General features: G+C 40.1%; 2 protein-coding genes across 2 annotated transcripts; one reads left to right on the plus strand and one right to left on the minus strand.

Annotated features, from left to right (window-relative positions):
* Nucleotides 1-7,038: 7,038 nt before the first annotated feature.
* LOC128740214 (CLIP domain-containing serine protease B4-like) lies at nucleotides 7,039-8,151 on the minus strand. The gene has a single exon (XM_053835746.1). The coding sequence runs from the start codon at nucleotides 8,149-8,151 to the stop codon at nucleotides 7,039-7,041; it is 1,113 nt and encodes a 370-aa protein (XP_053691721.1).
* A 9,758-nt stretch (nucleotides 8,152-17,909) lies between these two features.
* LOC128740215 (tyrosine-protein kinase receptor torso-like) lies at nucleotides 17,910-20,555 on the plus strand. The gene has a single exon (XM_053835747.1). It carries the CDS (start codon nucleotides 17,910-17,912, stop codon nucleotides 20,553-20,555), a length of 2,646 nt encoding a protein of 881 aa, XP_053691722.1.
* Nucleotides 20,556-27,809: the final 7,254 nt, after the last annotated feature.

The following is a 27,809-nucleotide window of genomic DNA, read 5'->3' on the forward strand; positions in this document are numbered from 1 at the left end:
ACGATCTAATTAGGCTAATTCAAAGAAACATATCTGGTCGAAGATGGATGTAGATTTAGGAATATATTCTTTCCATTTGTTACTGCTTTCATGGGAACAATTGATGTGACACAAAGGCTTGAGTTGGACTTCGTGCCATCATCATCAATGAATGTTTGCTAATACTCGCTAAGATCTGCGGTTCCATCTTCCATCGCAACCGTACTTTACGAAAAAAGTTACTGTCTTCAGTTCTTCATCAGAAAACGTGTTTAGTGATGCAGCTTTCGAGCTGATAATACTTGACGAGGTCTGATATGCACAGTAACAGCGATAGTGAGGATGAAGTATCTTCAAATACACTTCGAAATTTGTACACCTCGAACTGCAGTAATTAAATTTCATCCGAAAACGAATTTTGAAAATCTTAATAATCCATGCTGCTTGGATTACACATTTTCATAATTTATTTTGCACACTTCACTTGATCGGGATAACACGGTTTTTACACTACGCCATATTAACTTCAACCGAGTAACAATTTTCAATGCGAGTGTTTTGGTAGAGGGATAGCCAGGGTCAAGCTAATTTGTTTTGCATTTTGTAGTATTTTTCTTGTACTTTCACATGGGTAATAAATAGCTTGAATATATTTGCATGTTTGGGAGTTATTGCTGTTGAAAATTGGTTAATTTTTAAACGAAAACCTTAATTTTCTCCGCAAATATTGACGATAGCAAGTTACTATATTCTACAAAAGTATGTAATTTGACTGTTAGAAAATCTTTGCCGAACATGTCTAATGCGTATAAATACTGTAGAAAGCACTGTGGTCAAAAAATCGATTTTCGTAAAGTCTCCATAAAAATTGTTTTTTATCTCTAAAACTATAATAGCTAGAAGGTTACTTTCTTTGGTAAAGTTCTTTATAATAATCTTTTCAAAAATTTTGTAGAACATTGTTTTGCTGTATCTCTTACTGTTCAAAAAATAATTTTTTTATCTAACTTTTAGGGGGATTAATCAAATAATCGTTCATGCCATATGAAACAGTTTTTAACGCTGAGAAATTTCTCTGAACATACTTAACCAGTATAATCAACCATTTCGGCGCAATTAAAAAAACGCGTGTTCTGATACCAATGGGCCCAAGCAACAATTTGGGTTTTATTACACTCTTATGATGGCATTTAAGACCAAAATTGGTCTTGAAGACCACCATAAAAGTACAATAAAACTTACATTGTTGCTTGGGGGACCACTGTGCAATGGCTGCAATACACGTAATGGGCAGGTTCTCCATTGAGAAGGTGGCTTCCAGTTCGCACGAAGGTTTCGTGATTGTCAAAATCAACGGGATATTTGTATGCAGCTGTTACGCACCCTCAAGAGGGACCATGGAGCAGTTTCACCGCATGCTGAATGCGCTAACCGAGAAACTCATCGGGCGAAGGCCGATCATCTTTGAGGCATACTTCAGCGCTTGGGCTGTGGAGTGGGGTAGCAGATGTTCTAACACCAGAGGGTAGAATCTGTTAGAAGCCCTGGATAAGCTGGAACTTGCATTAAAGTACCGTTAGCACTTTTTGTAAAGACGGTCGCAAATCCATCATTCATGTCGCTTTTGGCAGTCCAGCTCTGATGCCGAACCTAGATTGGAGGGTCTGTGAAAGATACAACCTTAGCGATTACCAGGCCATTAAATATAGTATCAGTCTGCGGAATACTAGCTAGAACCTACGAGCGGGAGTGGAAGACGACGGCCTTTGACAGAGACTCTTTCGTCGAGGCACTCCGGGCGGACGGTGGAAGATCGATCTTGACTGCAGACAAATTGACAGATATATTGTTCAAAATATGTGATGCTACTATGGCCCAGAAAACAGGAGCCGAGAAACAAGCGGCGTCCAGTTTATTGGTGGAATAAGGCAATTAGCATGCTTCGTGCTAGTTGTCTCAGAACCAGAAGACGCGTCTAAAGAAACAGAACTGCAGCAGATCGGGAAGAGTGTAGCGCAGCGTTCAGAGTAGCCAGGGCTGCATTGAAATGTGAGATAAAGCTGAGGAAACGTAACTGCTTCAAGGAACTATGCCGAAAAGCTGACGCCAATCTTTGGGGTAATGCGTACCCCATTACGATGGCAAAAGTTAAAGGACCTGCGACTGCCAGCGAGTTGCGCCCGGATAAGCTGAACGCTATCGTGGAGGGACTTCTCCCAAGGCACGAACCTAGGGTGTGGCCATCAACACCGTGCAGAAGAGAAGGATGAAACTGACGGTCTGCAAGTCCCTAACGATGAATGGATGGAATTCCTAACGTGACCCCAAGGGCAGCAATACGAGTGTTCCCGGACATGTTCAGGATAGAACTGCAGATACTTGGAAGACGGTAGCTTCCCGGATAGGTGGATGATCCAAAAGCTGGTGCTATTGCCGAAATCAGGAAAGCCAGCCGGGGATCCGGCGTCATATGAGCCGATATGCGTGCTGGACACATGTGGTAAACTCCTGGAGAGGATTATTCTTAACAGGTTGACGAGGTACACGGAAGGTTCGAGTTTCGGAAAGGAAAGTCTTCGGTGAATGCTATTCAAACGATAGCCGAACGAGCCGAGAAGTCCTCCAAACAGAAACGAATAGTAGATCGCTTTTGCGCCGTTATAACAATCGACGTAAAAAACTAAATTTAACAGTGGCAGCTGGGAGGCCATCGCCAAGCCGCTGCAAAAGATGCTTGTCCCGGAATACCTATGCAGAATTCTGAGGAGTTATTTTCAGAATCGGACGCTTGTTTACGGAACCGCTGGGAGGCGGAAGACGATGAACATTGCGGCGGGAGTTCCGTAGGGCTCCATCCTCGACCCTACGTTTTGGAGCGGTATGTACAACGGTGACTAATTGTGAAGCTGCTCAGAGGTGTACTTATCATTAGTTTTGCTGATGTTGTCGTGTTATCGGTGACAGGCGAAGCGTTACCAACCAAGCGGAATAACGCAATTACGTACCGGCTTATGGCCGTGAGAGTCGCCATTGTTTACAGAATAATACTGTCAGAGGTAGTATACGTCCTCGCATACGCAGAATGATCCCCATTGGCATCATGCTTGTGGAAGATAACAATTGTTACGGACGATGAAACACCAGAGGCGTTCGGAAGCTGGTGAAGGAGAATCTTTAGCCAAGAGGTAGCAAGACTAGCATACGGCCGAGAACGGTAGATGGATGCACCGAAGATAGCGGTTCGGTGGTTAGACAGGACACATGTAGAAGTCGGCTTTCACTGGACCCAGTTTCTGTCGGATTACGTGCTGCGAGGTGCAACGTTAAATGCCGCATACTGTTGAGCTTTAATCTGAAAGTAATCGAGGTCAGCACGTCAATGGGCCCAATCAAACATCAAAGCGGCCTACTGTTTCAAACAGACCAGAGCCGGGGACGGTACTGCCGGTACTAAGGAATCAAAAAAGGATTTTGAGGCATCTTGGCGTCAGACTGTTCGACTAAAATCTCCAGATCTGGAGTTCACTCTATTTTGAACATCTTCATGATGACCGTGGCCATCTCTCCGGTACCAGAAGTTTTCAAAATACTGTTTTCAGATCATTATCCTATGGTGCAGAAGCTTGCTACCTTTACCGCTACGGTGGACAGTCGGCCCCGTCAAAACTACCATCATGCCAACTGGGACGAGTTTCAACGTGTCGCAACGTAAACTTCAATTCTAAACAGCCTCTGATTGCACTAGAGCAGGTCGATCAGGCGTTGGAATCCGTGCAGCAAGCGATTGCCATCGTCCAGACATGTGCGGTTCCAGTTCAACAATATCAGGTGAGTGTCAGATATATTCCAGCACCTATCATCTAATGCGCTTGCGCAATATATACATCGCGCGCCAATACCAGTGAAATTGTGACTGACATAAAAATCTATGACAAACAGTTTATCTAGGATTATCCAGAAGCAGATTCAAGAGCTGAAAAATAAGGAATTTCATCAAAAGCTCCAACAAATTCCACCTCATTCAAAGTCACTCTGGTGCATGCTCAAAGTCCTCAAGAAGAGGCCAACGTTTATTCCTCCTCTTGTCTCGTCTGGGGGTCCAGGCCCAAACTGTTTGAAAAGTCTATCCAAAGCCGAATTCTTCCGTTCGCTGATGAGAATGGTGTGTTCCTGGAGAAACAGCTTGGTTTCCGCAAGGGAAGGTCCATCATCCATCAATCACATTGAATTACCATTATAATCCAGCAGAACAAGTCGACAGCAATGGCACTCTTGGATATTGAAAAGGCATCAAACTATATCGCTACAATTTTCCGATGTATCTTATCAAGATCATCATCAGAAACTACCTGTCTGGCAGAGTATTCCAGGTATCTCGGAATAGTGCCTGTTCGCAAATATTTAATATTCCAGTCGGTGTGCCCCAAGGAAGTATCTTGGGGCCCATTTGGTATAATATGTACATCTGACATCCATCTCCTCCCTGGAGAAGGTGTATTGTCTCAGTTTGCGGAAGACACAGTAAACATGTATGCGCATCGCGAAAGACTAACAGACTATTTTACCAGCTAGAGGATTATGATCAATGCGGTTAAAACCTAGGCTATCTCTTTCCCACATTCGAGGTCGCCGAAGCTAATTCCGGCTAAGAATTTAAGAGTCTGGTTCGGCGACTCTATCATCCAGTTGTCCGATGAAGTCTTTTACTAGACAAGCAGTTGATTTTCTTGTCTCAAGTAAACAAAAACATCAACGAATGTAGCATACACATCCGGTCTTTGTACCCGTTGATAAGCTGAACATCCAAATTGAGCGTCGCGAAGCATCTGGCACATCTACAAACAAAACATCTACCCAATGATAGAGTACGCGGTCCTGGTCTGATCGGGCTGTGCTAGGACACAAAAACTGAAGCTTCAGCGTGTACAAAACAAATGCCTAAAGCTAGTCTTAAATCTGAACCCTCTGGACGAGAACAAGTTTAAGTTCATGAGCTCGCAGCCATGGGCATCCTAAAGACTAAGTTTAATGGATACAAACTAAAATACGAAGAGAGGTGTTCACACTCGGTATACGAAATCATTCAAAACTTGAATGCATTAGTTTAAGCTGTTAGATTAATAACACGTATCAACTAAGATGATAAGCAAAAATTGGCTGAAAACTTATATTACAAGCAAGAATTACTTGAAACAACAAAAGAAAATATATATAAATTTAGCCAAAAAAAAGTCAATTCGAATATCGATCGAACAACGATCGATAAACTTTCGCTCAAAAATAGTTGACATAATAATATCTAGAGTAGCGCAATAATTGGTTGCCATTGACTTAAAACAGACTTCACCCATGCGAAAATGTAAATGGCATAGGTACTAATCCTGTCTATTGCGATTAAAACTTCTAAAACTTAAACTTCTTAAATCTTTTAAAACTTCACCGGATGAATGAGATCACATAAGCTCTTCGTAGGTATTTTCCGGTTTACAGATATCATAATGAAAAACCAACGCCCCCGGAACACACAAGAGAAAAAAAAATCTCATAACCAGGGCCACCTGCACAGCGTTGAAAGTTAGTCCTACCTGCCCTAATCCTTCGCTTTTTGTTTGTTCCCCATACCCAGGTAGAGCTTCTGCATATCAGTTTGAAGTGCATAAGTTTTTCGGTCCCTCGTTAGCATTGCACTTTTGCTTCGGCCGCGGTTGTCTGGTTATTGGCCAACGGAAGGAAGCTGACCGAAAAACAAACGTGAAAGGATTTGCATAAGCGAGAACGAGGAGTGCTTCCAGCCGTGTGTAGTCGGTATCATCCGGTTTCGGATTCCGGCTCGGTTGTGGCATTCTCTTTACGGATGCGACATTAATTTTGCTGCCATGTTTGCGAGTATATTTCGCATGATCTTATAATCCGGATTGCGGATTCATGAGCTAGGAAATCTGAGCTCGAATGATTTATTTTTGAATTTTGTAATTTCACGGGTATCTTTTTGTTCATAAAGAAATTCGAATGTAATTGAAGCGGTTAGAAGTATGCTGTAAGGTATTTACGTTTCAGTTGGTGAAAGATTTGTTTGATTTGTTTTGAACTAGAGCCAAAGTTGGCTTGAGTTTAATCGTAGTATAATACACAGATGTTTTCGCACAACTTCTGGAATCTTGCATCAATATAAATGATTAATGGAGCAACGTTTATCGATACAACCCGGTGATGTTATGTTCAGCCATAACTTCTCAATTGTGTTATCATGGCAAAGAATGTGCGAAAGAGCAAAGTTTTACCTTTGTTCGCCCTCACATTTTATAGCAGTGATTTCGGTAATGTTCCCAAGCACAAAAAGCAGTATATTTTCAGTCGGTAGGAATTGCCCTGTCATAAAATCCAATTATGGTACCCGCAACACCTGAATGAATTTTGCTGTTGTAGCCGTCGTAAAAGCAGGACCTGTTGTCTGCTGCTGCGTTTCGTGAATATTCCAGATTTGCGTTTATCGTTGCCTTACACCTAGTAGCTAGCCTAGGAGCTATTCTTCTGAATTTACGATCAGGATTGCGAAACGAACAATTTTCTTCGGTGCCACTTCGAGAGTTACTGGGTTGGATTTATGCGTTAATCGGATAATGAATCATAATCCGACCTATCAAAAATCGTCAGTGGACTCATTACTTCACACGCAGGTTAAGTTTATTTCAGTTGATTGTACACTAGCATAATAAAAAACCTTTTTCATAAAACATGAAATAAATTTTGTTAAAATTCATTGAGCTTATAAGCTGACATTTAGAATTTATAATGCGTCCGTTTTCGTCACATGTGCCATCAATTTAGTTGTTCAATTGGCCCCTTCACAAATGAATTCTTGGAGTTTACTACTTTAATTTATCAGTAATAACTTATTGATTAATTATGGATGGCGATGCAAAAAAGCCACAAGAGATAATACAATGGAACAAATTTTACTTGAGTCTGACGTAGCCTTCTACAAAAATGCTTCGATAAATAGCAGTTGAACGGAACGTCTGATCTACAATATATATTGAATTATGTAATACAAACCGTCTACGGTTCAATGTTGTCAAGAATCCACTCGCCGAACCAATTCACCTTCGTATAAACTCCTGGTACGTCCGCTAGTCCGCACTGTTTTCCGAAACTAACCACTCCGGCCAGGTAGTAAACGACGGAACTTTCCGATACTGTCAGATCCATTAATGGTCCACCAGAGTCTCCTTTGCAGGAATCTTTTCCCATTTCCTCGCCGGCACAGATTTGGCTGTCGTCGATACTCGCGGTTAGGTAGTGCCTACGACAAAGTTGCTGCGATACTCCTTTTACTGCGACCACCATCTTGTATCGACTGTTGGTTTCCGATTCCGTTTGTCCCCAACCTGTAACAAACATTTTCATGTCTTCGTACTGTCGAGTGCTAAATTGTTCATTCAGAGGTAAACAAATGGGCTGCACAGTTTGCGATGTGCGGACTTCTTTCGCTAATCGTAAAAGCGCTATGTCATTTTGAACTTGCAACCGAGTGTTGACAAAATCTTCGTGCACAATCTCTTTCTCTACCTGTATATCCTGAACCGGTTCGAAACAATCACTATCATCGTATAAACAATCCGGATCTGATTGGATGTCCCATTCACCAAGCCGGACCGCATTTATAGTCCAACTGAAAGGGATGCCAGAGACACAATGAGCAGCGGTCAACACGTATCTGTTGTTAATCAGTGAACCTCCGCAGTGGAATCCATATTCTTCAAAGTTGTGATCATAATGTTGGATACGAGCGGTCCAAGGAAAATCCGTAACGCTGGTTCGTTCTCCGCCGATTATCCTGTTGGTGTATTGAATTCCACAGTCGGGAGCCTCCGGCAGACGCGATTTTCTGACTTTGGTATTGGGTTGAAAATTGGCAGACGGCGGTTTTGTTGCGGGACAGCAAAGACGAGGTTCATTTGACCGAAAGCCGCATTGACTAGTCAGGATGTACTGAAGATCACTGCTGAATATCATTGATTTTCGAGTAATCTCCTGGAAGAAACCGCATTCTGTCAGTGGTACACAAGAACCCAGTTCATTGGCTGGCGTCCTACAATTGCTCGAATGATATGTGTAACTCAAAGCCAAAATATTCAGTAAGATATGTAGTAATAGTTGATCCGTTGCCATTTTTAATACGATCTCGTGTTTGTCGACAGAAATCTTCTTACATTGTGGAGGTAAAATAGAGACTTTCGTTTAAATATAGACAATTTTATCAATTTAATCACATGATTACTTATAATTACCTAAATTGATTTTCACTGCCTGTTGTCCACCTGTTAATGCCATAATGATTTTACCAATGCATCCAAATAATTAGAAAAAAATGATTTTGAGCGTCCTTCGCCTTATAACCCTTTTATCGCTCGAGATACCAAAACCGGTGTATTCTACACATTGCAATAAATGTTTGCTAAATTTAGCAACCTACACAATTGTGTGGGTTCGGCCTTATCTTATACCATTGCACTATGGGCAAAAACGAGCCGAAAAAACGGACGCAATTAAAATGTGGCTTGCAGGCTGATAAAATGTAGGTGATCTTATGTAAAATTTTCCGGAAAATCGCATGGTGCTCACCGTTTTCCTGTTTGTCATCGAGAAGTGCTCCGTTTTGCTCATTTTCCCCTATTTTTAACATTTTTTACCCTTTTTGGACTATACCAAGCCAGGCTTTGAGAAAACAAAACATGAAAACCTAATTATTCTGTGTAAAGAAGTCCACAGAATTGAATAGGGTTGACCCCGTTTAGTTTAGAACGAGATCAACGCTTCGAGGCGCATAGACTTCAGCTTCTGAAGCAGCAGAACGGTTGCTACGTCGCTATGGAAATACACGCAACTTTTTGCAAGTTAAGTTTTTACTAACTTTAATACAACAGATATACCGGAACGTCCAGATTGGCTTAAAAACATTCAAATGTTGATCCAAGAATTTGTCTTAGAAAATCCCGTAGTAGAATACATCATTTGCCACACTTCTTTATTATTTTACAATTTATAAATGACCAGTTTTAGGTTCCGGTAGTACTCTAAACGGTAGTTCCGCAGTGTGGAGCATGAACGAATGCTCTACAGTATAATGTATTCATTCTTACTGACTCAAAATGAGATGGCAGCAGCAGATTTCGTTTTATTTCATCTGTTACTTATGGCGTGAAAAAATAATCCCACTGCGATCCGGAATATCTCTGGGAAAATGAATCCAAAATTTGCTAATATATTTTTTCATTGAAGGTCAATGTAAGGTGGTTCTTTGAAGACAAGTTGTATAAAAATCGATCAAAAAATAGTAAAGATAGAGCGAAAAGTGTAACGGCAAGTACACTAATTTTTGAAGTCCCGGCGGGAACGTAAAGATAAAAGTAGGTATACAATAAGGCAGAACCTACACAATTGTGTAGGTATGAAAAACAATGTGTAGAGTAGGGCGGGGCATAAGTGCGATGTTTGAAGTTGTCATTAATTTTCGTGAGATATAAAGAAGGACAACAACATAATATATTTTATAATGATGCAGTAACTCTATGTCTTCACATTCAACTATAAATCATCTGCGGTAATAATGTTTTGCAAAATAAATTCTTCTTTCTTCTGATCAAGTGCAGATTCGCACTTTTACCCCACCAGCGGGGCAAAAGTTCGAATACCGCGGGGCAAAAGTTCGAAGCTAGAATCCATGAAATTAGCCCAGCAGTAGCTAACAAAACCATATTATCTTCAATCTGCGTTATGTTTTGGTAAGCAATATACTCAATTTGCACCTTTTCTATTTTGCGCTGGTGTATTGCAGCCTCCGTTAGATCGAAACTTTTCCAAACCTTTGTTTTTTGTTTCATCAGCGGAAACACATTGTTTTTCTTCGGCCAACATCTGTAGAGCACACAGTTTTCTGCAGATCTTTCATTTCTAGCATCTGTAATATAGTGCCTAAAGCTGTATATAATTAGCTATACATTTTTGCCTCGTCCATGAATCGTACTTTTGCCCCGTCCGTGAATCGAACTTTTACCCCGCTAGGCGCTTGACGGGGTTAGATAGAATTACGGAAAAGCGAAATATATTTTGTAAATTATTTTCGCCGTATTTTCAAAACAGATATCTGAGTGATGTGAAACGCTGCTACATATTTTCAACAAGTAATATGCTCCTGTTAATATCGTATTACCTGTTATCGTAATTCGTATCGAAAAATTACATCAAAACCGCCCTAAAATAACATTTACACATAACTCAGCAACTATACTTCGTAAGCAACCAAAGTTTACGTTAGATTCAAGCTGTCAAAGTAGTCACCCATCCATGCCAACGTAGAAAATTTACTTGGAATCTGCACCGATAAATCATTGAATCGCACTTTTACCCACATCGCACTTTTACCCCTCCTTACTCTATAAGTAAGTTGTAAAAGTTATTTTCCGTAAATTTTTAATTACATCAATTAGAAATACTTTATTAGATTAGAAATATAATTTTTTATCTAAGCAATTTCGAAATACGGATCCAATAAAAAAATACGGCAGATAAAACTTTTTGCTGTTCTCGCAAGATTTTGAAGATTAGACAATAATTAATCCAAACACAAAAGAAAACTTCTTTTCAGCTATTTTCTATTTTTTCTGCGAGTTACGATGTTTACATAAGAAATTGGTGCCATATATGTAAAGGTACGACGTTTAGAAAGGAAAGGATAATTTTTTGAAAGTAGTCATGTCTCACCTACACAATTGTGTGGGCTTGGGCTTAAAGGGATAAAGAGTAAAGAGAAATTTTTTTGCATTTAACATTACTGTTATAAAACACAAAATATTCATTAGTTTCCTGAGTTCCCTTAGTTTGCCGAGTAGATAGGGTACGGGAGGGTACTTTCAACCTATTAAGCGATTGGTTCTATTTCTTAAGCCTAAGCCTAGTTCTAGCGAAAGGTAGTTTTGACATTCTTTCAATAAAAACAGCAGATTACTTATATTATTGAGAAAATATTCATAACATATTAAAGTTGTGTGTCGGCAAAGTATATACAGCGGAAGAAAAGTAAAGGCTGAAAATACTCTTCGGTACCCTGTATTTTGAAAACTATTTACTTGATCAAAATGACGTCGAAGAAAAAGCAGTGTAGCAAAATCTCGCCTGGACCCGGAAACTTATATCCTGGTTAATTCATGCAAAAATACAGGTAACCGAGTTAGTTAGAAAGTAGAACGACCGACATAGTTTCGCGGGTTGAATTCAAACAAAACAAAACACTTATTTAAACAGTTTCTTCCGCATGCTTTGTCCGGAGAAACAAACATACGAACAATTTTGCACACTTGTACAACGTGATCGACCGATGCGTCACCACCAGCTTTAACATTTCAGGGTTGCCTCTCGGTTCGGCGTGAGTGCGCACGTTAAGTGAAGAGAGGCGATAGACGTTTTGCCTTTTTACTATATAAATATATAGTACTAGCTAACCCGACAAACTTCGTATTGCCATAAACTAAACTGGGTTGTACATTAATCGTGAATCTCGGATGACCTTTGTCACAATCTTGAGTTTTGCAAGTTTCTGGGGAGTTCATGGGTGTTTTAATATATAAATTTTCCTCACAGTAAAGTAGAAAACCATTGCTTAGTCTGATAAAATAAAGCGGATAGCTTTTAAATATTCGCCATCATTACAAACCATGTCGCCGAATACCATTTTGCGGAACACCAGGTCTCGGTTAACCATAACGCGGAATATAGAGTTTCGCAGAATACCATTTCGCGAAAAACCTTGCGCGGGATGTACCATTTCACGGAAAATCTTTCGGTAGAAAGTACCATTTCGCAGGGGTGACCCAACTGGTTTTAATTCACCATAGAAAACGTTCTTGTCTCCAAAAACACCCACATGTCATATTTTGTTCCATTTGCTTGATTAGTTTTGGAGTTATGAGGAAATTCGTATTTAATTTGTTTGGGAGCCCCTCCCTCTTAAAAAGGTAAGGGGTCCTAATTCATCATAGAAAAAATTCATGCCCCCAAAAACACCCACATGGCAAATATGGTTCCATTTGATCAATTAGTTCTCGAGTTATAAGGTAATTTGTATTTCCTGAACCAACTGAAGGGGGGGCGAAAAAAAAACAAAGAGATTTAGTTTTTTTAGGCTGTAGAGCCCACAGACAATTGACTTATGTCCGACAAAATTATTTTTTTACCCCCCTCCCCCTATTTTTCATACCAATTTTAAATGGTGGGGGGGGGAAATGGGTGACAAAATCCTTAAAAATAATTTGCAATGGCCGAAAAAATAGAAAAAATCTAATTAAATATGTTCTTAATAGCTATTTAATCTATACCTATAAAGAAGGATTTCTGTCTGTCTGTCTGTCTGTCCGTATGTTCCTTATAGAATCGAAAACTACTGAACCAATCGGCATGAAAATATGCATGTAGAGGTTTTTTTGGGGCCAGGAAAGGTTTTAGTGATGCTTAGAAACCCCTCACCCCACTAAGAGGGGGGCTCCCATACAAATGAAACACAAATTTCTGCATAACTCGACAACTAATCAAGCAAATAGAACAAAATTTGGCATGTGGGTATTTTCGGTGACAAGAATTTATTCTATGGTAAATTGAGACCCCTCCCCTCTTTATAAGGGGAATTATAACTCCTCTCCTCTTTAAAAGGGGGGGGGCTTCCATACAAATTTCCTCATAACTCGAGAACTAATCAAGCAAATGGAACCAAATTTGGCATGTGAAGGTTTTCGAGGGCAAGAATATTTTCTATAGTAAATTAGGACCCCTCCCCACTTTAAGAGGGGGGGCTCCTGTACCAAAGAAACACAATTTTCCTCATAACTCGAGAAGTAATTAAGCAAATGGAACCAAATTTGGCATGTGGGTGTTTTTGGAGACAAAAATTTTTTCTATGATGAATTGGGACCCCTCCCCGTTTTAGGAGGGGGGGATCCAATACACATGAAATACGAATTTCCTCATAACTGAAGAATTAATCAAGCAAATGGAACAGAATTTGGCATGTGAAAGTTTTCGAGGGCAAGAATATTTTCTATGGTGTATAAGGACCCCTCCCCACTTTAAGAGGGGGGGCTCCTATACAAACTAAATACAAATTTCCTCATAACTCGAGAACTAATCAAGCAAATGGAACAAAATTTGGCACGTGGGTGTTTTTGGAGACAAAATTTTTTTCTATGATGAATTGAGACCCCTCGCCACTTTAGGAAGGGGGGCTCCTATACAAATGAAATGCAAATTTCCCCATAACTCGAGAATTAATCAAGCAAATGGAACCAAATTTGGCATGTGAAAGTTTTCTAGGGCATGAATATTTTCTATGGTGAATTAGAACCCCTCCCCACTTTAAGAGGGGGGGCTCCTATACAAACAAAATACAAATTTCCTCATAACTCGAGAACTAATCAAGCAAATGGAACCAAATTTGGCATGTAAAAGTTTTCGAGGGCAAGAATATTTTCTATGGTGAATTAGGACCCCTCCCAACTTTAAGAGGGGGGGCTCCTATACAAAGGAAATACAAATTTCCTCTTAACTCGAGAACTAATCAAGCAAATGGAACCAAATTTGGCACGTGGGTGTTTTTGGAGACAAAATTTTTTTCTATGATGAATTGGGACCCCTACCCACTTTAGGAGGGGGGCTCCTATACAAATGAAATTCAAATTTCCTCATAACTCGAGAACTAATCAAGCAAATAGAACCAAATTTGGCATGTGGAGGTTTCTGGAGGCAAAAATATTTTCTGTGGTGAATTAGGACCCCTCCAAACTTTAAGAGGGGGTGCTTCTACACAAATTAAATACAAATTTCCTCATAATTCGAGAACTAATCAAGCAAATGGAACCATATTTGGCATGTGGGTGTTTTTGGAGGCAACCATTTTTTCTATGATAAATTAGGACCCCTTACCTTTTTAAGAGGGGGGGCTCTCATACAAACGAAATACAAATTTCCTCATAACTCTAGAACTAATCAAGCAAATGGAACCAAATTTAGCATGTGGGTGTTTTTGTAGGCAAGAATATTTTCTATGGTATATTTTCTATGGATTTCCCCACTTTAAGAGGGGGGGGGCTCCTATACAAATCAAAAACAAATTTCCTCATAACTCGAGAACTAATCAAGCAAATGGAACCAAATTTAACATGTAAGTGGTTTTGGACGCAAGATTTTTTTCTATGGTGAATTGAGACCCCTCTCTTCTTTAGAAAGCGAGTTATGACCCATCTCCCCTTTAAGAGGGTGGGCTTCCATACAAATGAAATGCAAATTTTCTCTTATCTCGAGAACTAATCAATCAAATGGAACCAAATTTGGCATGTGGGAGTTTTAGATGGCAGAAATTTTTTCAATGGTGAATTACGACCCCTTCCCCTTTTAAGAGGGGAGCTCCCATACAAATGAAATTCAAATTTCCTTATAACTTGAGAACTAATCAAGCAAATGGAACCAAATTTGGCATGTGGGAGATTTTGGAGTCTTGAATTTATTTTACGATAGTTAGAGACCTCTCACCCCTGTGGTAGGGGGATATGGACTCTCATACAAATAAAACAGAAATTTTTGCGAAACTCAAAAACTAATCGAACTCGAGAAATTCGAGACTCTTCCATAAAACATTAGTCAATACAAGACCACAAAAACTATCTATAGTAACACTAGATCATTCAGGACGAGACGGTCGCGAGTGTTGCCGGTAACCCGCCGTCGGAAGCGCCGCCCACTGGGGGGCTTGCAAAACTCTAGATTGTGACAAAGATCATCCGAGATTCATGGTTTATGTACAACACAGGTAAATTTGTGGCAATACGTAGTTTGTCGGGTCAGCTAGTATCTATATAAATACTACTTATATCTACACTAGTACTAAAAACAAAGTTCAATATTTACAAATGATGCAATCACCAATGCAGACCAGCTACCCTAAATGAGATCGAATGCGATCTAAAATTTATTATATAAGCGAGATTCACAATCACAATATATAAATTCATTACAATAGATGTAGATCGATAAATGGCATACGCCGATCAGTTAAACAAACTAGATTGTCCGTATCATTAGAAGCAAACGGTCGCATAATTTATTTCGAGTGAAGAAGTCCGAGTTCGGAACGTTGAATATTCAAACGGTTCCTAATCCGTCATCTGGTTTTCGCGATCAAACGTTTTCCGATATTCCGATTTGTTTCCCGTGGAAGGCGGGAAGGCTGTGCAATAGGTTAGCGTAAGCTATTGCCAGCAATTGTGTTTTTCGTGACTCACTGGTAGAGACCACGTGGTCGTCAAGCAAGCCTTCGCTATCCGCATCCATGCTACGTGCATGAACTACGGTATTACAAAACCATTTTACATCTTTCAATCACGGAGGAACACAAAAATTCCCCTCTGATATGAAAATAGAAATCAATTTTCATTTACTAGCAATTTGCAGCATTTTGCTTTTAATTTCAGCATATGGGGCTCTATTTACACTACTACAAATATGCGAGGCAGAAGTGCCTGAAACTCTTCTATCGTGTTGGCATAGCTGGTTTTTGAGTGACAACCACTTGCTTGTAGTGCTAGTGTATATGAATGATTTAATGTACACTAGCGCCAGCAGCAAGCTGTTGTCACTGCAATACTAGTTAGGCTATTACAAATATTTTTGTGGTTTTTGTGTTTCGGATGCTGGGCATCTGAAGGGGGAAGCGAAAAAAAAACAGAAATTTTTTTAATCGGGCAAAAAAAATTATGATTTTTAGGAAATTTTACTTGCAGTTTAATCGTGAAACCCGAATCTTTTCTCGCTTTGATATATACGTTATTATTTACCATGCAAAAACTTTCCAAAATAGAGTCAAAATCGAAATAATTTTTTTTGCCGATTTTCGGAAATTACATTATATGTACTTCCACTTTTGTTTTGTACTAGAAGCAATCCGTAAACTCTTTTTTCGAGTTCTTTAGGTTGTACCCACGATTAATAGATTTTATACAAAAAAAATTTTATTCAAGTTTAACAAATTTTTTTGGCCCCTCGATTTTTAGAGTCAATTTTGAAAAGCGGGACAAAAACTTAAAAAATAATTTGCAATGGCCTTATCTTCAATGAGCCGGTATGTAGGCAATACCGATACGTTATCCGTTATCACGTTATTCATCTGTCGCTCTTTAGATCTGTTTTTGGTAAACAGTAATCCACCGAATTGGCCCTTGAATGGTGCTATTTTCTTATTGTAATTTCTCAGGCTTCTTCAAATAAATACAGCTGGTTTTTGGTAGACGATAAGCCTTTCAAAAGTCCCTACAATTTACCAAAAATCTGCTTTATTGTTGTACCTCGCAGGCTTTTTCGTCCTACCGGATATGTAAGCAACACAGACACCACGGGTTATAATATCCTCGATCCGCTATATATCAACAAACGCTCAGCAAAACATAATTGCTAATGGAAAATAAATTAGCTGATCATATAGATCATTACGTCAATAACAATAACAATATTTAGTTGCGCACATATTTCGTTTCACTAGCGATTTCCGAAAAAACAGCACCACGGTCTCAAAGTTTCGCCACATCAATGAGCTTTTAAAGAGCTTTCAGTTTTTGTCACATCGATAAGCTTATAGCGAATTTGTTTATTCAACCCGGGTTGGAATTGGGTGAATGTTATCTGTCAGATAGCAGCAAATGAACACGAAAAATTCATTCAGTTCCAACCCGGATTGAATAAAAAATTCGATTAGATCTTAGAATGAAGTAAACAAACGAAAAGCTGACCAGGAATCAAAAACTGGCCTTCAATGCAAGCGGAGTAATCAACCATCCTATTGATCTTATGTATTATTCAGTTGCAACTACAAATCTTAAACGAATCGGAATGTCTTGATAAAGAAACCAACCATATTTCCCATATTTCGGGATGTTCGTAGTCGGTGTGGTTGGCTACGGGTCAGCTGTGTTTTTGCTGCTGTGCTGTTTGCAAGCTCTGCTATTTGACATATATTACCAATACTAATGCAACATTCAAATAAACTATTAGGTTTTTAACGAACACATGAGATGTACAGTACAGTGTTTGCCGCTCTAACACAAGGTTAACCACTTTTGGTTTCTAATTGAGGATTTTCTTGACATTTTTCGGTGAATAAGTAACTCGTTTATGCTTTATGCGTTACGCGTTTCAGCCTACTGTGTTTATTTCAGCCATCTTCGGACGCAAAAAAAACGACTTAACACTGTGAATGTCTCGTACTAATTGACGTACTACTTTTGGTTTCTCCTTAAGGTGAAATAAGTTGTCATCGATTCTGCAATTTTCAAAAGCAGTTTTTTTTTAAACAAAAATTTTGTTTATGGAAATATATTCGCTGTGTTCAGATTGGCGAGAAGAATACAGTGAATACATTTCTATAAATAGGACCCCGCTTTTGGGCTTAAAAACTGCTTCCGAAATTAGGCTCTCCGACGCAAATTTAATGACGCTTTACATTTAATCGCGCTTACAAAACCATATAACATTCGGTGGAATTTCGAGGGATACAAACTAACAAAAAAATGGATTATGAGAGTTTTGGGCAGGCACTTTGAATTTCCGACCACTGTGTGACGGGTAAAACCCGTAAAACTTTTCTGATTCTCTTCCCATTCATCCACATACGTCTTGACAGTAGGTAAACAATCAGCAACAATACATTACCAAGACTGCAGACTCAAATGGGCTACCTGAACTATTCGGTATGGATTGAGAGCTTGGTAATAAGTTATACCTGCCTAATGTACGGTAATCGATTCCAAATAGTGTTGTTGGACTCTCCATGCACTTGTAAGTGTGCGACTAACGTTTGAAGTTAGCAGGATTTCCATCTAACGACAGTCATAATCATGTCGACAGCGTGCGCCAAGTGTTTACAGTTAGTGTTAATAGCTCAATTGCTTTTCATTGTCATCACCGGGGAAAAAGTTTTACTGCACGATGGCCTGGAGTACGGAAAGCTGCTGGAAACCGGCTCGTGTGTTTCGAAGTGTTTAAAGGAAACTAACGGATCATTGCAGCTGTGCTACGATACTTGCTCCCAAGATCTGCAAGATGGAGAAAGTATCATCGAACAGGACACGGTTTCGAAATTTCAAGTTAAACTAATTTGCCGTGATAGCACCAGCCTTGTCATTAAAATTCATAAAGTTCCAATCTCTGCCGATCTAAACAGTGACGTTCAAGCAAGAATCCAAAGGAATGTTGCAGTTATTAGCAATGGTAACGAGAGCAAAAAAGCTTTGGCATTCCCTATTTATTTGCTCAATATTGAATCAAGTGATCATCATCAACATAAATCGGTGGTTTATATGGCAAGCGAATCTATGGTTACAATTGATAGTTTATCCCCAAACTGCAGTTACAATATCAGCCTAACAGTTATTAGTGAAAACCGTTTCAGTTCCGCAAGTGTTCGGCATCAGATAACTACATTACCGTTGCAATACAAACCGCAACCAATAAGCAGTGTTGACGTGATTCGATATCGTTCTAACAGTCAAGACAGTTCATTAGTAGATGCGATAATTTCATGGAAACCGGCTTCCGAAATGACGTGCCATTACGAGATCCTACACTATTCGACCCATTTGGTGGATGCCGACTTGACATCGAAGATTGTTGAAGGTCCCGAGGAGTTGTACCATTATGTCGTCGATGCGCTGGAATTGAACTCCGAGTACGAAATAGCCGTTCGAGCGCAGAATACCCGTTTTTCAAATTTGGAGAGTGAACTAATATGGCACACGTTTTATACACCCAGTTGTGCCGAATGGCATAATAATAGCCAGTTCTGTGCTCCGGAAATGGTTGAAAATATTCAAGTTGACTGCACTCACTTGTTCGAAAATACCTTTACTTTTGACATTACTTGGAACAAACCACGATTCATTCCTGAGTTTTACTCAATAAAGCTGCTCGATTTGGATCCGGAAGTTGTGGATGAACTACACATTAATTTCGCTTCAAGCAACGTTAGTGGCAACGAAACCGGTTATTCGATCGAATCATTTAGTGTGCTAGGAGCTCAGTACGGAGTTGTAGTCACAGCACATGCTAACAATCGAACGGCTGAGCGAAGTGTTATAAAACCTCTTTATACAAGCCGAGTGCATTCAGTTCAACAGGACTGGGAAAGAGCCGCTGTTATTATTTTGGCTCTGGTGGTGATCGGTGTGTTTGTGGTTTTTGTTTACTACGCCCTGCAAAGCAAAGTCAAACAATTTGAAAAGGGTGTCGAATTTCACAAGAATACGGATGCTGTCAAAGAACCCGTAGACACGCGAACAGATGGTCGAGAAATACTACAGTCCCTTGCACCCATCCAAGATGAGATGGAAGTTGATTTAGAGCGGATCCAACTGCTGGACGTTTTGGGTGAGGGTGCTTTTGGACTTGTACGACAGGGCATTCTTGTTCACCCGACAGGAGATCATATTGACGTTGCTGTTAAGATGTTGAAAGAGTTTCCAAGTTTGGGAGACATCAAAGAGTTTCGGCGAGAAATTGAAGTAATGAAATCGGTAGGAAACCATCCGAATGTTGTGTCCATTTTGGGACACTACACGCAAAGTGTCGAGGATATGATGCTGCTGACGGAATATTGCAGCGAAGGCAATCTGTTGGATTATCTACGCTGTGAATGGAATAAACTGTTGAAACTCAAGTCGTCTGGCGTAAAGTGCACAACGCCCGCGTTGCAGAATAACAAAAAACCAGAGAGCGTCTTCAATTTTGATGTCTCGTTTGTTAATGAGAAAAAGATTTTTTCGCAAAAGTTTATTTCTGTAGATCAGTCCGGTACGGGCTACGAAAACCAATTGGGGACGTTTTATGAAAATCAGCTGCAAAGCGTGGTAGAAAATCAATGCTACTACAGTGACGGCATTCCGGACCAGAAACAAGAAAAACCCGAGATTTCCTGCGATCAGCTAATCGATTTTGCTAGACAAATCGCGGTGGGGATGGAATTCTTGGCTCTCAATAAGGTAGTTCACCGTGATTTGGCTGCTCGAAATGTGTTAGTATGCAAGAATAACGTTGTAAAAATATCGGACTTTGGTTTAAGCAGAGACATTTATCAGGAAAATGTGTACAAGAAAACTGGAGATGGAAAATTACCAGTAAAATGGCTTGCCTTGGAGTCATTGACCCATCAAGTTTACACTTCACAGAGCGACGTGTGGTCATTTGGTATTTTGCTATACGAAATTTGCACCCTCGGTGGCAACCCGTATCCATCGATAGCAACAAATCGATTGATCTTGGAACTGAAAACCGGTTACCGTATGGAAAAACCGTCTAGCTGCAGTCCACATCTGTATGATCTTATGTTGGCATGCTGGAGTGGCTTACCGAATGATAGACCCTCGTTCTCGGCCATCCTAGGTCACCTGGATAAACTAGCAGAGCATTGCAAAGACAGTGAAGAGTCACTTATAAACTTAGAAGCAATTATCGATCCGGCAACAATTCAGAATGCTTTATTTTTTTAGTTTGTGTCCATTTTGTGATTTACCGAAATTCTTGTATTCATAATTGAAATGTATACAATTAGATAAATAGGATTAGATAAATAGACGTTAGATACACGATGATTATTCATCTTTCTTAGCTAAAATAAACATTTATTAAATAATAATTTAATGTGTCTGGTCAGTTTCCCGAATTAACATTCAGTCCGAAACGACCTACAGTATTCAGAAAAGTTTATCTGCAAAGATCCGGCATTCTGGAACAAATTAAGGCGAAATTAGTCGTCATCGATTCTGCAAATTTTAAAAGCAGTTTTGTATGAATTAAAAATTTTGTCCATGAAAATATATTCGCTGCATTCAGATTGGCAAAAAGAATGCAGTGAATACATTACGGCTTGGGCTCTCCGACTTAAAGTTAATGACTGCTAATTTCCCGATAAAATCACTTAATAAACTCATGTCCTCTCCACTAGGTATAGTTTTCAAACTAAATGATTCTTTTCTAGACTAAATGATTTGAACACTGACAGCAACTTGCTTCTAGTGCTAGTATGCGTTTCATTCAAGTGTCGACTTTTTGCTTGGATGTCCATCCTCTGTGGTTTATCTACCCTTGGAAACAGATAGAATGGAATGGAATGTAAAATAATCGAATTTCGTATATGTTTAAAAAAGGAACGTTAAAACCAACTTTGATATTTTTCCATATCTCCTTAGTTGTGCAATGGTCATTTAACTAAATATTTAAAACCAATAGACCCATAGACATTATTTGCCCCTACATATTTCTAATGTTTGGTATTTCCTCCCTTTGCTCAAGCAGAAGATTCACATTGTTATCCTGACATCAATTCAACTAGCCTTGCAATTGCTTCATGCTCAATTTTGTTCTATTCAGCGGCAATTACTTGCTGGTTCGAAGTTGTCCATGGAATTGCTATCGTTATTGGCTGTAACTAAATTTCACGGCGATGGCGGATACAAAAAAACACTGTCATCACGTATCACCCACACGGTGGACATAGTTCTAGCAAAATAACAACGCCGACACAGTCGATTGACCTACTTCCTCAATGTATTACCGACATTAAAATGATTTAGAAAGCTCACACGCGCTACCCTTCTGGCATGTGTAGTGAATATTAACATCTGCAATAATTTAGCAAACTTATTGACCGAATGTTTGCGAAGAGTTTGTGTCGGTTAATGGAAAAGCACATTGGTCCGGAGTCACAATTTAAGTGAAAACTTGATTTTTCTGAAATTTGGTGGGTTAACCTAGCAATGTCTAATAAAGAAATTTAGCACATTCTTTCGGTCAAGCGTACTGCTAATTTTGCCGATAATTGCTATACTAACATTTTTGTTTTAAGATCTACGCCTACGGTTTAACTTATTTTCGGACAAATTATAGAGTATTTTATTAGGTACTAGCTGACCCGGCAAACTTCGTATTGCCACAAATTAAAATGTGTTGTATATAAATCGTGAATCTGTCACAACCTTGAGCTTAGTAAGTTTCTGAGGAGCTCAACCTTAGATAACTCATTTTGGGAGTTACGTCACTATGAAAGCGTGGGTAGTTCAATTTACAAATTTTCATTTTTTCCTCACAGTGAAGTAGAAAACGATCCCCCCGTTACTTAGCCAGATAAAATAAAGCGTATAGCATTTAAATTTCTCGAGTTCGATTAATTTTTGAGTTACGCATAAATTTCTGTTTTGTTTGTATGAGAGTCCTCATTCCCCTACCACAGGGGTGAGGGTTCTCAAACCATCATAAAAAAAATCTTGCCTACAAAATCCCCCACATGCTCAATTTGGTTCCACTTGCTTGATTAGTTCTCTAGTTATGAGGAAGTTTGTATTTCATTTGTACGGGAGCCCCCCCTTATAGGGGGAGAGGCATAATTCCCCTCCTAAAGAGGGGAGGGGTCTCAATTCACCACAGAAAAAAATTGACGCCAAAACACCCACATGCCAAATGTGGTTCCATTTGCTTGATTAGTTCTAGAGTTCTGAGGAAAATTGTATTTCTTTTGTATGGGAGCCCCCTCTCCTACAGGGGGGTGGGGTCATAATTCCCTTCCTAAAGAGGGAAGGAGTCTCAATGCACCATAAAAAAATTCTCATCTCCAAAAATACCCACATGTCAAATTTTGTTCCATTTGCCTGATTAGTTTTCACGTTATGCAGAAATTTGTGTTTCATTTGTATGGGAGCCCCCCCTCTTAGTGGGGGGAGGGGTCTATAACCATCATAAGAACCTTCCTCGAGCCCAGAAAACCCTACATGCAAATTTTCACGCCGGTCGTCTCAGTAGTTTTCGATTCTATAAAGGACAGACAGACAGACAGACAGACAGACAGACAGACAGACAGACAGACAGACAGACAGACAGACAGACAGACAGACAGACAGACAGACAGACAGACAGACAGACAGACAGACAGACAGACAGACAGACAGACAGACAGACAGACAGACAGACAGACAGACAGACAGACAGACAGACAGACAGACAGACAGACAGACAGACAGACAGACAGACAGACAGACAGACAGACAGACAGACAGACAGACAGACAGACAGACAGACAGACAGACAGACAGACAGACAGACAGACAGACAGACAGACAGACAGACAGACAGACAGACAGACAGACAGACAGACAGACAGACAGACAGACAGACAGACAGACAGACAGACAGACAGACAGACAGACAGACAGACAGACAGACAGACAGACAGACAGACAGACAGACAGACAGACAGACAGACAGACAGACAGACAGACAGACAGACAGACAGACAGACAGACAGACAGACAGACAGACAGACAGACAGACAGACAGACAGACAGACAGACAGACAGACAGACAGACAGACAGACAGACAGACAGACAGACAGACAGACAGACAGACAGACAGACAGACAGACAGACAGACAGACAGACAGACAGACAGACAGACAGACAGACAGACAGACAGACAGACAGACAGACAGACAGACAGACAGACAGACAGACAGACAGACAGACAGACAGACAGACAGACAGACAGACAGACAGACAGACAGACAGACAGACAGACAGACAGACAGACAGACAGACAGACAGACAGACAGACAGACAGACAGACAGACAGACAGACAGACAGACAGACAGACAGACAGACAGACAGACAGACAGACAGACAGACAGACAGACAGACAGACAGACAGACAGACAGACAGACAGACAGACAGACAGACAGACAGACAGACAGACAGACAGACAGACAGACAGACAGACAGACAGACAGACAGACAGACAGACAGACAGACAGACAGACAGACAGACAGACAGACAGACAGACAGACAGACAGACAGACAGACAGACAGACAGACAGACAGACAGACAGACAGACAGACAGACAGACAGACAGACAGACAGACAGACAGACAGACAGACAGACAGACAGACAGACAGACAGACAGACAGACAGACAGACAGACAGACAGACAGACAGACAGACAGACAGACAGACAGACAGACAGACAGACAGACAGACAGACAGACAGACAGACAGACAGACAGACAGACAGACAGACAGACAGACAGACAGACAGACAGACAGACAGACAGACAGACAGACAGACAGACAGACAGACAGACAGACAGACAGACAGACAGACAGACAGACAGACAGACAGACAGACAGACAGACAGACAGACAGACAGACAGACAGACAGACAGACAGACAGACAGACAGACAGACAGACAGACAGACAGACAGACAGACAGACAGACAGACAGACAGACAGACAGACAGACAGACAGACAGACAGACAGACAGACAGACAGACAGACAGACAGACAGACAGACAGACAGACAGACAGACAGACAGACAGACAGACAGACAGACAGACAGACAGACAGACAGACAGACAGACAGACAGACAGACAGACAGACAGACAGACAGACAGACAGACAGACAGACAGACAGACAGACAGACAGACAGACAGACAGACAGACAGACAGACAGACAGACAGACAGACAGACAGACAGACAGACAGACAGACAGACAGACAGACAGACAGACAGACAGACAGACAGACAGACAGACAGACAGACAGACAGACAGACAGACAGACAGACAGACAGACAGACAGACAGACAGACAGACAGACAGACAGACAGACAGACAGACAGACAGACAGACAGACAGACAGACAGACAGACAGACAGACAGACAGACAGACAGACAGACAGACAGACAGACAGACAGACAGACAGACAGACAGACAGACAGACAGACAGACAGACAGACAGACAGACAGACAGACAGACAGACAGACAGACAGACAGACAGACAGACAGACAGACAGACAGACAGACAGACAGACAGACAGACAGACAGACAGACAGACAGACAGACAGACAGACAGACAGACAGACAGACAGACAGACAGACAGACAGACAGACAGACAGACAGACAGACAGACAGACAGACAGACAGACAGACAGACAGACAGACAGACAGACAGACAGACAGACAGACAGACAGACAGACAGACAGACAGACAGACAGACAGACAGACAGACAGACAGACAGACAGACAGACAGACAGACAGACAGACAGACAGACAGACAGACAGACAGACAGACAGACAGACAGACAGACAGACAGACAGACAGACAGACAGACAGACAGACAGACAGACAGACAGACAGACAGACAGACAGACAGACAGACAGACAGACAGACAGACAGACAGACAGACAGACAGACAGACAGACAGACAGACAGACAGACAGACAGACAGACAGACAGACAGACAGACAGACAGACAGACAGACAGACAGACAGACAGACAGACAGACAGACAGACAGACAGACAGACAGACAGACAGACAGACAGACAGACAGACAGACAGACAGACATACCTGATCTTGACCTTGAAACACGGTCAAATATATATTAATATTTTTTTGAAACGGTGGTTCTACAATTGATGAAGGGACGGTAGGGGAGAATGGTTCAATTCGTCACATCGAATGAGCCGCATACGTTCACGTTTCATAGCATCACTACGTAGCTATGGAAATACGCGCAACTTTTTGCAAGTTAAGTTTTTACTAAGCTTAATACAACAGATATACCGGAATGTCCAGATTGGCTCATAAAACATCTAAATGTTGATCCAAGAATTTGTCTTAGAAAATCGCGTAGTTGAATACACCATTTGCCACACTTCTCTATTATTTTACAATTTATGAATGACCAGTTTTAGGTTCCGGTAGTACTTTAAACGGAAGTTCCGTAGTGTGGAGCATGAACGAGTGCTCAACAGTATAATGTATTCATTCATACTAACCCAAAATGAGATGGCAGCACCAGATTTCGTTTTATTTCATCTGTTACTTATGACGTGAAAAAATTATCCCACGCGATCGGCATTATCTCCGGGAAAATGGATTCAAAATTTGCTAATATGTTTTACCTTTGTTATACTATATAACAAAGGTTTAGAAATTGGTCGAAAAACACGAAATTGATCCAAGGCCCGGAGGGCCGAGTCACATGTACCAATCGATAGGGTTCGACGAACTGAGCAATGTCTGTGTGTGTGTGTGTGTATGTATGTGTGTATGTGTGTATGTGTGTATGTGTGTTCGCTCCGAATTTTCTATTGCCTGTTACTCGGCGATGGCTGAACCGATTCGACCGCTATTACTTTTGTTTGAAAGGTATAATTGCCTAGTATATCACTATTAAATGGTTTCGTAGTCTGACTTTTCGTTTGAAAGTTATAAGCAAAAATGTGAAAACTAAATTGCCTAGTATATCACTATTAAATGGTTTCGTAGTCTGACTTTTCGTTTGAAAGTTATAAGCAAAAATGTGAAAACTACGTGACACGGTTTTCTCCGGAACCACGTAACCAATTTTAACGATATTAGTACCAAACGAAAGCTCTTACTATTACTAAACATTTTGCTAAGTTTTATTGAAAACGGACAAGCAGTTTAAAAGTTAGCCTTGAAAAACTTGTTTTGACTAGGTACAAATGAACGCCTGTTTCTCAGAGATGGCCAAACCGATTTACACGCTGTTAGTTTCGTTTGGCAGGTAATATAGCCGGATAGATCACTATTGAATGGTTTTCTGATTGGGCGTTTAATTTGAAAGTTATGAGCAATCGAATACACCACACCAAAATTAACAATAATTTATAATGATTTTAACCAAGATAATTTACCTAATTTCAATTATTTTAATACCAAACGAGAGGTTTTTAGACTACGAATTTGGAAGAGTTTCTTCAAATTGAAAGCTCTATCGTCTGGTAGAATTTGAATTTTGATTAATCCCCCTAAAAGTGAAATAAAAAAATTATTTTCCTTCAGTTTCAATACAATACATTGATGTGTTCTGCAAACTTTTAGAGCATATTATTACAAGAAATTTTGCTGGAGACAGTAATCTTCTATCTCTTCAGTGAAGGTAGAAAAATCTTATTTATTGTACATGAATTTGTAAAATCAGTTTTTCTATTCTAACTCTTATTGTGATTGTTGTATGACTTTTTCATGTATGACAAAGTTATACAAATAATAAAAATACACAACTTTGCTGAACATAGTATACCTCTATGTTTGCTTGTTTAGGAGCTGTAGAACTTCAATTGTAAAAAATAACCTGATTTTGACCCCGAATTACTCGATTATCAACAGACGGATACATCTTAAACATTTTACATTTGCTGGTAGAGAAAATTCCAGTTGGGGTCAATTGCGGTACACCTCGCATGCTACTTGCTTCGTTTATGTGATGTCGGTTTATGCTAATCTTGTTTCCTAACAATTTAAAGTATTAATGCATTGAATAATTCTGACATTTTGCTCATAACAAGTTTACTGAAGAATATACGTTAGTATATACGTAATATACGATTTGTAACTTTATAACAATACGGCATTCAAAAACCTACACATGTTGTAACCCTACAGTACCTACAGTAACAACTTACTCAGCAATTTCATGAGAAAAGGAACTATCAAAATTTATAAGTGCTTCTATTTGGTTCAAATTTTGTAAACTTATTCAATTTCCAAAAATTTCATGTAAGCCAAACGTGTCGATTTCTATCTCAAATAGCAAGTAAGATCGTATAACCACAGATAAACAGACATAACACTCGTTTTCCATTCATCGTACCGATAAAACCGTCATTTCAAATTTGGGCTTAGTTGGGAATGTCTCCGTTTTGGTCAAA

This window comes from Sabethes cyaneus, chromosome 3 (assembly GCF_943734655.1).
Source record: "Sabethes cyaneus chromosome 3, idSabCyanKW18_F2, whole genome shotgun sequence".
Lineage (NCBI taxonomy): Eukaryota > Metazoa > Arthropoda > Insecta > Diptera > Culicidae > Sabethes > Sabethes cyaneus.